The sequence below is a fragment of the Schistocerca piceifrons genome, chromosome 3 (genome assembly GCF_021461385.2).
Source record: "Schistocerca piceifrons isolate TAMUIC-IGC-003096 chromosome 3, iqSchPice1.1, whole genome shotgun sequence".
Lineage (NCBI taxonomy): Eukaryota > Metazoa > Arthropoda > Insecta > Orthoptera > Acrididae > Schistocerca > Schistocerca piceifrons.
The window spans coordinates 659,149,094-659,161,766 of NC_060140.1; the positions used below are offsets into that span (position 1 = coordinate 659,149,094).

Below are 12,673 nucleotides of genomic sequence, written 5' to 3' on the forward strand. Positions count from 1 at the left end.
TACAGGCGATGTCGTGCTGTTAGCAGCCACTCGAGTCGATCGTCTTCTTCCACAACCCAATAACGCCAAATTTCATTGCACTGTCGTAACTGATACGTTCGTTGAGCGTCTCGCTTTGATTGCTGCGGTTATTTCACGCAGTGTTGGTTGAGTGCCAGCACTTACAGCTCTACAAAAACGCCGCTGCTCTCGTTCGAGTGCAGCCCGGCGGCCACTGCGTTGTCTGTGGTGAGAGATAATACCTGAAATTTGGAATCCTCGGCACACTCTTGACACTGTGGATCTCGGAATACTACACTACTGGCCACTGAAATTGCTACACCACGAAGATGACGTGCTACAGACGCGAAATTTAACCGACAGGAAGAAGAAGCTGTGATATGCAAATGATTAGCTTTCCAGAACACTCTCACAAGGTAGGCGATAACTACAACGTGCTGACATGAGGAAAGTTTCCAACAGATTTCTCATACAGAAACAGCAGTTGACCGGCGTTGCCTGGTGAAACGTTGTTGTGATGCCTCGTGTAAGGAGGAGAAATGCGTACCATCACGTTTCCGACATTGATAGACGTCGGAATGTAGCCTATCGCGATTGCGGTTTATCGTATCGCGACATTGCTGCTCGCATTGGTCGAGATCCGATGACTGTTAGCAGAATATGGAATCGGTGGGTTCAGGAGGGTAATACGGGACGCCGTGCTGCATCCCAACGGCCTCGTACCTCGTACCCTTGACGCTGCATCACAGACAGGAGCGTCTGCGATGGTGTACTCAACGACGAACCTGGATGCGCGAATGGCCAAAAGGCATTTTTTCGGATGAATCCAGGTTCTGTCTACAGCATCATGATGGTTACATCCGTGTTTGGCGACATCGTGGTGAACGCACATCGGAAGCGTGTATTCGTCATCGCCATACTGGCGTATCACCCGGCGTGATGGTATTACACGTCTCGGTCACCTCTTGTTCGCATTGACGGCACTTTGAACAGTGGACGTTACATTTCAGATGTGTTACGACCCGTGGCTCTACCCTTCATTCGATCCCTGCGAAACCCTACATTTCAGCAGGATAATGCACGACCGCATGTTGCAGGTCCTGTACGGGCCTTTCTGGATGCAGAAAATGTTCGACTGCTGCCCTGGTCAGCACATTCTCCAAATCTCTCACCAATTGAAAACGTCTGGTCAATGATGGCCGAGCAACTGGCTCGTCACAATACGCCAGTCGCTACTCTTGATGAACTGTGGTATCGTGATGAAGCTGCATGGGCAGCTGTACCTGTACACGCCATCCAAGCTCTGTTTGACTCAACGCCCATGCGTATCAAGGCCGTTATTACAGCCAGGGGTGGTTGTTCTGGCTACTGATTTCTCAGGATCGATGCACCCAAATTGCGTGAAAATGTAATCACATGTCAGTTCTAGTATAATATATTTGTCGAATGAATACCCGTTTATCATCTGCATCTCTTCTTGGTGTAGCAATTGTAATGGCCAGTAGTGTAAATTCCCTAACGATTTCCAAAGTATAATGCCCCGTGCATCCCGCTCCAACTACTATTCCGCGTACAATGTCTGTTACTTCTCGTCGGAAACCCTTTCACATGAATCACCCGAATACAAAGGTCAGCTCCGCCAACGCACTACCTTTTTATACCTCGTGTACGCTATACTACCGTCATCTGTATATGTGTACAGGGTGTCCGAAAAGTCTTTCCGTGATTACATAAATTGATAACTCAGGTTAGAAGTAAGATACAAATATGAGACTGGTGTCTAATTGTTTACAAACTATTAAGCTTTTTGACACATCAGTAAACTTCCACATGAGCACCCTTGGTAGCATGTAGCGATATTCAATTTCCGTCCACACATTAGCCAACATCACTGGAGGGGTCGATTCAACGGCTGTGGTTATCCGTTGCTGCAGGGTTTCAAGATCTGGTACACGTGTTCGGTAGACCTCATCCTTGATATAACCCCATAAAAATAAGTCTAATGGGGTTATGTCAGGAGAGCGTGGAGGCCAAAGCGTTGGCCCATCACGACCATTCCATCACCCAGGAAAGGTCATATCGAGATAGGCACGGACGTCCAAACCCTAATGAGGCGGTGCACCGTCTTGCTGAAACAAGACATCGGGGTGATAGTGAAGCAGCTGAGGAACAGCATACAGTTGCAACACGTCCAGATACACTGCATATGTGATGGTAGCCTCAGCGAAGAAGAATGGCCCAATAATTCGGTCGTGCAATAGCGCGCACCAAACATTCACCTTTGGACTGCCTCTGGTGCACTCCATGACCTCGCCAGGGGGTTGTGAATCCCAAATGCGCACATTATGGCGATTCACTACTCCACTGACAAAAAAGTCGCTTCGTCGGAAAAGGCAATTCGTCTGAGATAACCATCATCGTCCTCAATACGTGATATCATTTCGACCGCAAATTCATATCGACGTGTACTGTCATTGGGCGACAAGGCCCGAACGATTTGCACTTTGTATGCACGAAACAATAAACGTGTGTGTACAATGTCATGGAGAGAGCTTTTTGTCATCTGTAATTCACGTGAGGCCCTGCGCACCGATTTCTTTGGACTTCGCAGAAAAGACTGCCTTACAGCTTCCACTCTGTCCGCTGAGGTTTTTGGTCGACCAGACCTCGGGAGGTCAGTAACCGATCCTGTGTTCTTGAACTTCTCATACCAGGGTTTAATGCTCTTTACATGAGGTGGATTCCTTCCAAATGTTGTCTGGAAGTGTCTCTGCACTGCGGTTGGTGATCGTGTCTCATGGTACCACAGGACACACTGTGCCTTCTCCTGATTGGTTAACATGGCTTCTTGGGCACTGCACCTCATCCACTACTTACGTACTGCGAACCTAAAACAGAAAAAAAACTTTGATAGTTGTAAACAATTCGACACAGGTTTCATATTTGTATCTTACTCCTAGCCTGAGTTATCAATTTATATAATCAGGGAAAGTCTTTTCGGACACCCTGTATACAGGGTGTTACAAAAAGGTATGGCCAAACTTTCAGGAAACATTCCTCACACACTAATAAAGAAAAGATGTTATGTGGACATGTGTCCGGAACCGCTTAATTTCCATGTTAGAGCTCATTTTAGTTTCGTCAGTATGTATTGTACTTCCTCGATTCACCGCAAGTTGGCCCAATTGAAGGAAGGTAATGTTGACTTCGGTGCTTGTGTTGACATGCGACTCATTGCTCTACAGTACTAGCATCAAGCACATCAGTACGTAGCATCAACAGGTTAGTGTTCATCACGAACGTGGTTTTGCAGTCAGTGCAGTGTTTACAAATTCGGAGTTGGCAGATGCTCATTTGATGTATGGATTAGCACGGGGCAATAGCCGTGGCGCGGTACGTTTGTATCGAGACAGATTTCCAGAACGAAGGTGTCCCGACAGGAAGACGTTCGAAACAATTGATCGGCGTCTTAGGGAGCACGGAACATTCCAGCACTGGGGAAGACCTAGAACGACGAGGACACCTGCAATGGACGAGGCAATTCTTCGTGCAGTTGACGATAACCCTAATGTCAGCGTCAGAGAAGTTGCTGCTGTACAAGGTAACGTTGACCACGTCACTGTAAGGAGAGTGCTACGGGAGAACCAGTTGTTTCCGTACCATGTACAGCGTGTGCAGGGACATCAGCAGCTGATTGGCCTCCACGGGTACACTTCTGCGAATGGTTCATCCAACAATGTGTCAATCCTCATTTCAGTGCAAATGTTCTCTTTACGGATGAGGCTTCATTCCAACGTGATCAAATTGTAAATTTTCACAATCAACATGTGTGGGCTGACGGGAATCCGCACGCAATTGTGCAATCACGTCATCAACACAGATTTTCTGTGCACGTTTGGGCAGGCATTGTTGGTGATATCTTGATTGGGCCTCATGTTCTTCCACCTACGCTCAATGGGGCACGTTATCATGATTTCATACGGGATACTCTACCTGTGCTGCTAGAACATGTGCCTTTACAAGTACGACACAACATGTGGTTCATTCACGATGGAGCTCATGCACATTTCAGTCGAAGTGTTCGTACGCTTCTCAACAACAGATTCGGTGACCGATGGATTGGTAGAGGCGGACCAATTCCATGGCCTCCACGCTCTCCTGACCTCAACCCTCCTGACTTTCATTTATGGGGGCATTTTAAAGCTCTTGTCTACGCAACCCCGGTACCAAATGTAGAGACTCTTCGTGCTGGTATTGCGGACGGCTGTGATACAATACGCCATTCTCCAGGGCTGCATCAGCGCATCAAGTATTCCATGCGACGGAGGGTGGATGCATGTATCCTCGCCAACGGAGGACATTTTGAACATTTCCTGTGGCAAAGTGTTTGAAGTCACGCTGGTACGTTTTGTTGCTGTGTGTTTCCATTCCATGATTAATGTGATTTGAAGAGAAAAATGAAATGGGCTCTAATATGGAAAGTAAGCGTTTCCGGACACATGTCCACATAACATATTTTCTTTCGTTGTGTGTGAGGAATGTTTCCTGAAAGTTTGGCCGTACCTTTTTGTAACACCCTGTATCCATCCCATAACTTTCGTCATCTCAGTGTTTTTATTACAGCGCTTCTACACCGTAACAATTAAACCAGTGATCTGGTCGTATTGGCCTCAGTTCGACATATTCTGTATACGTTGTTCGATCGACTTGGTTTAACCAGTGCAGTGCTGTCTTTTGCTAGACTTGACTCTGTACAGAGAGAGAGACGGCGAGTGAGGGGTTGCGCTGTGTGCCGGCAGTGAAGCTGCAGGCGTCGCGGCAGCTGCGGCCGCCGTCGCGCTTCACGGGCTTCATGCTGACGGCGGAGCCTGGCGGCGAGGCGTCGCTGGCGGGCGGCGACGAGCAGCCGCCGGCCGAGCCGCTGCGCTACCGCCACCACGGCCGCGGGCCGCACGGCGCGGGCGCCTTCTCGCTGTACGGCGACGCGCTCACGCGCTTCAGCGACCGCTGCCCCAACACCGTCACACAGACCTCCACCTCGCCCAAGGCCGAGGTGCAGGTCCTGTGGACGGCGCCTCCGGCCGGCAGCGGCTGCGTCGTCTTCAGGTGCGTGCTCGCGCTCGCTCACATTTTGTATCCCAAACAGAGGTAACTCTAGTGTTCTTTTTTTAGAAAATTTTGTTCAAAATGGTCCATAAATATTTCAGCCAACAGTGGACTAAGAGGGGAACCCATTGCTAAGCCATCTAACTGTTTATAAAGAGTTCCTTGGAACTGGAAATAGTTCTGAGCCAGGCATGTCTGCGTGGCCAGTCTCAAGTCATTCAGTTCCACAGGAATGACATTAGACTTGTGCATCAGCTCTCAGAATATCAATGCATTCTACCACTGGTATGTTAGAATACAAGCTGCTGACATCAAAGGATACTAATTTATCACTGTGTGAGACAGATATACCTTTTTACTTATTTACTAGGTCCACGGAGTTTGAAAAACCACGCTTTAGTTTGAATTTAGTTTTGCCCTTAATTAGGACATCCAGTTTGTAAGAGGTCCATGATTGAGAAATTTGTTGCTAACGCACTCGAGCAGATTTAATTTCGATGGATTGCTCTCGCGCTGCCTGCGATATGTAAGCTATAAGAGAATCTCAGACCAAAGAGCAGTGTTGTATGCAGTAAGAGCAGTAGGAACTGTTTAGCATTTGTAGTAGTAGTAGCTAGCAGTCGTGTGTGTGGAGTTGGCTGGGCCGCTCGTGGGGAGTGATGGCAGAGCCTGAGCGATGTAATATAAGGTAAAAGCAGCCTCGCGCATATGTCCTATTGTTATGTCAAGCCCCGTGTAAATGTTTTTAAAAAATCTCTGAATAATAATCTTTCTAACAAAAAATTTACTGTTGATAATCATTCATCTCAATTTAAAGAACTTACTAATTCCTCCAATCCATGGTCATCCCGATTATTGTAAAGAAAAATTAGTTGTTTCTTTTTATACATGACAAATCTATCGGCCAGCATTGCACAGGGCTGTGCCAGAAAATTTCTTGTAGGAGCAGATATATTTGCGTTATTCGGCGAGCTTATTGAGGTAAGAATTATCAACTTATTCAGAATGATCTTTCAGGGCCATGACGCAGCACTGCTGACGTCCAAAATTTACCAGTTCAAATTCACAGTCAATTATTCAACGATTATCTATGAGTAACATTTTCTAATTAGGAGATTAGTCACATTTTATTGTTCCAAGAGGGAGGTTACGCTGAATGTGAATGATATAAATAATTATATTTTTACTGTAAGGAGGTTTCGGAATTTTTTTGTTGGGAGGTTACAAGTTTACTAGCTGCTTTGTAAGATGGAGCAGTGAATGATGATACAACTGGACGAATAGGACCTGTCCTATACAGGGTGAAAAGTATTTAAACCGACAAACTTTGGGAGGTTGTAGGGGACATCAAAAAAAATATTCTTCCCTAATGTCATTTTTTCCTGTGAGGATTATTTAAACCGGTAGGGGAAGATTTCTCTGGCGGCAAATTAATCAAACCAACAAAGAGTTCTCCATTTTTTTATGACCAAGAGACAACACATTAACACAACCCAATTTCAATCACAGTAGATTTTCAAAAATGCCTCCATTGACATGTAAACACAGGTTACACCGTCGGATCACGTTCTGCCTGACACGGGCAAAAATTCCAGGAGTATCCTGAATTGTTCCAGCTGGTGCTACTCTCCGGGCAACCAGATCCTCTTCTGATGCAACAGCGGTTGCGTAAAAAAGGTTGCGCATCTCTCCCCACACAAAAAAATCCAGAGGGGACATATCTGGGGATCGAGCAGGCCATGGTACAGGACCACCTCCGCCAATCCACGTTTCTGGGAACCGTCGGTCCGGGAATAGACGCACACGACGACTGAAATGTGCCGGCGCCCCGTCATGTTGGAACCACATGCGTTGTCTTGTAGGGAGCGGGACGTCTTCCAGCAGCTCTCGCGAGATAATTGTAATATTGCCTGCCATTGAATGGCCTAGGTGGTAGATACGGCTCAATTAAACAATTCCCGACCCACACATTAACGAAGAATCGCACTTGATGAGCGCTAGTAACTGTGGCATGTGGTTATCCTCACTCCAAACATGCGAATTGTGCATGTTGAAGACTCCATCACGCCCAAACGTTGCTTCATCGGTAAACAGCATAGAGGATGGAAATGTAGGATGCATTTTACACTGTTCCAGGTACCACTGCGAAAATTGTGCTCTGGGTGCATAATTAACTGGTTCCATGTTGTGGACACGCTGTAAGTGGAATGGATGTAGCAACTGCTCTCGAAGGACTGTTCTTACATTCGTCTGATTCGTCCCCATGTTACGTGGAATTGCACGAGTGCTGATTGAAGGATCCCGCTCCACATGCTGCAAGACAACTTCCTCAAATTGGAGCGTTCTTACCGTGCGACGGCGTCCCTGTCCAGGTAATCTGCTAAATGACGCGGACTCACGCAGACGTTGGTACACAGCAGCAAAGGTCGTATGATGCGGGATACGGCGATTAGGATATTGTTGTTGATAAACCCGCTGTGCAGCTCGTCCGTTGTGGTGCGCTTCGTAGTATGCACCAACAATATCAGTGTACTCACTCCAGGCGTATCGCTCCATTAGTAAGCAGAGACAATGCACTACTACACTGTGGACAGCAGTTGCCTACAACCGAAGAGCGTAATGCGCCCTCTAACAACTGAAGATCGTAATACGGCCTCCACCGGTTTAAATAATCCTCATAGGAAAAAATGACATTCGGGAAAAATATTTGTTATGATGTCCCCTACAAACTCGGTTTAAATACTTTTCACCCTGTACACATAACAGTACGTTGTAGAACTGCACTTCACTCGCTTAAGACGGACAGTCTTGATAAGGTCACCGAAATTACAGGAACCAACATTATGAACAAAGCACAAATGAAACAATGGTGGATTCAAACATGGCAGAGAGAGGGGGACGCATCCGACAAGGGTCGCCGAGTATACTCTTTTTTTCCTGACGTACGCGAAAGATTACAGCTGAAACATGTCGACCCAAGCCGGGGGATGATCCATTTCCTGACAGGCTACGGGCCTTATCCGGTACATTTAAACCGCACGGGACTAACTAACAATGAAATATGCGTTTGCGGAGAAACTGGGACACCAGAACATGTCACACTGCTATGCAACACGCTTGCACAAGTGAGACCTCTACAGAACGACAGTGACATCGCCAGAATAATACGTAATCCCGATGATTGGAACATAATAAATAGCGTATCCGATATTGTATCGAACACGCTGCATGAAGAATACAAGCGCCAAAACCCATATGGAAGGAGGCGTAGACGAGCACAAACAACACAACAAACCACATGGGAGGGCACAAGCACGACCACAGATTCCGAAACCGAGGAAAGAACCAACACACTACGTGAACATGACTCAGAAGGGATCAACACGTAAGGGACCCAAACCAACGACGCACGACACTGCATGCCACAACACAGTCACAAATAACACAACAGGCAGTAACAATCATAAAACAAACAAACGCCGACACCACATACTAAGACTCTATTAATATCGTAACGTCGCTTGGGAGGAGAAGGCTCCAAAAATTTTTATTCCGCGGCTCCTACTTCCCAACGACATATTGCATAGCGTTTAAAGTATACTGCACACAAGCAGTAATATATTGTTCCTCTTATTATGTGTAGATAGAAGTATATTCACTTCTCCCTTTAAAGCTACAATGGATTAATTTCCTACATCAAATGTATTTTCTGTATAAACTATGTATAAAACTAAGAATGTAATTTATTAAGCTATTTAAGGAATAATGCACTCAAGTAGCAATGAACTACATTCTTGTTTACTAACAAATTTACAAACAGAACTGTATTTCTCATGTAAAGCTAATATTCATGTATTCCATATGTCAAATGCTCAGTCAGAATTTAATCTGTATAATACCAGGTGTATCTGTCTAATGTACCACATAGAATATACCGTTTTTACCAACAATAGGACAAACAAACAGCTGCTGGGTATCATGCAGTGTCCTGACTTGCAACACTTCCAGTGATATACCAATACACACAACCGCAGTACACATACATAAGCACAAACCATTTCAGATGAGAATAGCTCGAGGTTCTACAGAGACCTTCTCACCTGAAATAGGTAGAAATATGCCATTACCAACCAATATGCTAAAAAGGCTATATTAGACATCCAGATACAGTATATCACTTCCCTCTACATATTGCAAATTATTTCCACCACACTTATTGTATTACATTTTTCTTTTTATTTCTTTGACATGCATAAATTATATTCGCATCAGCAAGCAGAAACAAATTGTATAGAACCATTTTAATAACTGTTAAGCACTCAATTCGCTGTAACCTTGCAGAAATTTTTAAATTATGTTCTTTATATCATAAAAGAACATCACCGACTGTATAACAATAACATTGTAATACTGAGAAGTGTTTGCTGTTGGGTTCAGAAGCATCCGACCCACCTTACATTTCAAAGCGGTAGGTTGCTCCGTACTGTTAATGAAATAAATAAATAAATAAAAATAATGTGTGTACGTAAGGCCACACTTTTCTGCATGACCACCCACTGCAACCCACTCATGGTTGTGTTGGCAGATAGCCCTCGGCCTCCTGCTGTTATTAAGGGAGTTCGATTGCAGTGGGTATAAGAGGTGAGTGTGGGTTCCAAAAATCGTTTTCTCTCGCACTTAGTTACGAATAGCGCCCAAAATATTTTGAGTGTCGTTTCATGTATCAATGAGGAACAGAGGCATATTCGGAATTTTTTATGAAGCATCATCTGAACAGAAGTACCAAGTACCAAAACCTTTTCTCTCCACCCCAATTCTAATTCTCACTAGTAACGTGACATATCCATCGAATACTCAGCATTCTTGTGTAGCACCACATTTCGAAAGCTTCTATTGTCTTCTTCATTAAACTGTTTATTGTCGGTGTTTCACATTCATACTGTATATGGCTACACTCCATACAAATACTTTCAGAAAAGACTTCCCGACACTTAAATGTATACTCGATGTTAACAAATTTCTCTTTTTCGGAAACGCTTTTCTTGCCATTGCCAGTTTACACTTTATATGATTTCTACTTCTATCGTAAACAGTTATTTTGCTGCCCAAATAGCAAAACTCATCTACTACTTTAAGTGTCTCAATTCCTAATCTAATCTCCCCGGCATCACCTGATAAAATCGACTACAATCGATTATCCTTGTTTTGCTTTTGTTAATGTTCATCTTATATCCTCCTTTCAAGACACTGTTTATTTCGTTCACCTGCCTTCCAAGTCCTTTGCTGTCTCTGACACAATCACAGCGTCTTCGGTAGATCTCACAGTTTTTATTTCTTGTCCCTGAACTTTAATTCCTACTCCAAATTTTTCTTTGGTTTCGTGAATAATATTTGGCACAGGCTACAAACAATAACAGTATTCTCAAAAATTAAAATAATTATAAGGCTAAATTCTCGCAAAATTTCTTCTATTTCCGAAATCGAATATATCCGAATCTTGTGGAATATCGAAATCGAATATATCAAATTTCGGTCGTCGGTATAAGACGCAGCTTAGTCCGTTTTCGTCAGTCACATTTTAAGAACGATCATGAGAGGATCTAAGGAAAAATACCAAAAAGTAAAATGTGAGGATTCCTATGGTAAATAGATTCCGACAGAAAATTGCTTTTTTCTTTACATTCAGTTGTTTTTCAGAGAGTTCAAAATATTTTTAGTTTTATTATTATTTACAACTAATAATTCATTTTTATGGATTTTACACATGCTTGCCTTCGCTATAAAATCACGTAGAACCGAAGAAAGAGAAAGACGACTTACTAAAGTTCGAGTAGGAGTGCAACAAATAAGAGAAAGGTGAAGTGAAAAATAAAAAACAAACTTTAACGAAGAGACGCGAATTAGAGTAAATTCAATTAGAAACCGTGAATCAACGAATGAACGTCAAATGCGAAATAAACAAAATAGAGAAAGAATGGCCATTCTAAGCGAACATCAAGGAATTACAGTATGTAGAAACTATAATTTAGAACTAGAGGCATTCCATTGTCAGTACATGAAAAATGCAATGAACATATAAAAATCGTCTTCGGAAAAATGGATAAGACATGCGAGTACTGTCGTGCAAAAAAACTTAAAGGTAAAGCTCTGGGTATTTCTGTATGAGTTTCCCTGCTCAGGGACTGGATGTTGTGTTCCCCTAATCATTATCATTTCATCCCCATCGACGTGCAAGTCGCTGAAGTGGCTTCAAATCGAAAGACTTGCACCCGGCGAACGGTCTACTCGACGGGAGTCCCTAGTCACACGACATTTACAGTGGTCAAGTCATATTAATAACATTACAAGTATCATCTTCAGAACTATTCGTTTATACGATCAGGATGGCACCACAAACATACGTCGATATAATCTTGCTTTCAAATTTCTTCGTTCGGGGCTATACCAAAATATATCACATCTTTGATTAATTAATTTAATATAGATACGCACACAATACGTTTCAATATGAAATATATGCCTGTATATATCTGATAGGGAGGATAATCCTCATGCCTTCAACCGTGCTATATGTTCGCCGGGCATTGCAGCTAGTGACCATATATACTGAGCGACTTTTCACTGTGCATGGACAATCAAAAGGCATAAACACTGACGATCCAAAACGCTACGACCACTGCCCACGGCGAGACTGAATGCCATCCTGTGGCGTCAAGGGTGTGTGACGCGGTAAGACAATCATATAAGCAGATTGGAGACGAATAAGTAGCATTCTACTGACGCTGCTAGCCGCAAAAAGGGAAATCCACTTGCATAAGCGACTTTGATAAATGACAGACTGGTATGCCAAGATCCTGGGTACGAGCATTTGGGAAACGGTGAAAATAGTCGGTTGTACGAGGACTATTGTTATGAGCATCAGTGTAAAATGTAAAATTTAAGTTTTTCCCACCGAATAGAATGTTCAAACAAATTTCGGGCTTCCAGCCGGTCATCTTTTAATACATCTCACGATATTCAACTGCGCACCTGCCAGTCATCTTCAGGTGAGCCATCGAAGACTGACAATGACTTGCTCCGTTCCACAGTATATAGAGCGCTCCGACAACCCTGCGCTTGCGTCAGATCAAGCTGACAGACGGGCCATATTACCCGGTGGCAGCGCCCTCGCAATTGGAACCGCGGAATTCAGCTGTCCTCTGCTGTGCGTGGATATTTCATGCCATATACCCCTGGAAATCAACAAAGGACTTTTCGAATTCTTGCCACGCAGAATTGTTGCTGATTGTCCGCACTCTGTCGGCTTCGTTTAGAACAAATCGTAAAGATGATGGGTCCTTGCACTGTCCAACTGTTAGCCACTATCACGGTTCATCAGCTTTTCAGCCAAGCGTATTTCCACGGATTCTTTAATAATGGAGTCCAGAATCATAGCTTTACCACGCTCCATTGAATGTTAAGTGGAAATGCAGTGTTCGGCAATAGCGGACTGGCTTGGATGCAAAAGGTGAGCGCAACGTTGATGTCCAGCGCAGCGTTCTTCCACAGTGTGTGTGGTCTGCCCTTG

General features: G+C 44.1%; 1 protein-coding gene across 1 annotated transcript in view; it reads left to right on the plus strand.

Annotated features, from left to right (window-relative positions):
- The window catches only part of LOC124788945 (spondin-1-like), a 643,244-nt gene that overhangs the window by 321,850 nt on the left and 308,721 nt on the right, over positions 1-12,673 (plus strand). The window contains exon 3 of the mRNA XM_047256231.1: positions 4,800-5,106. Coding sequence (XP_047112187.1) covers positions 4,800-5,106 — 307 coding nt within the window. The remainder of the gene's footprint in view (positions 1-4,799; positions 5,107-12,673) is intronic.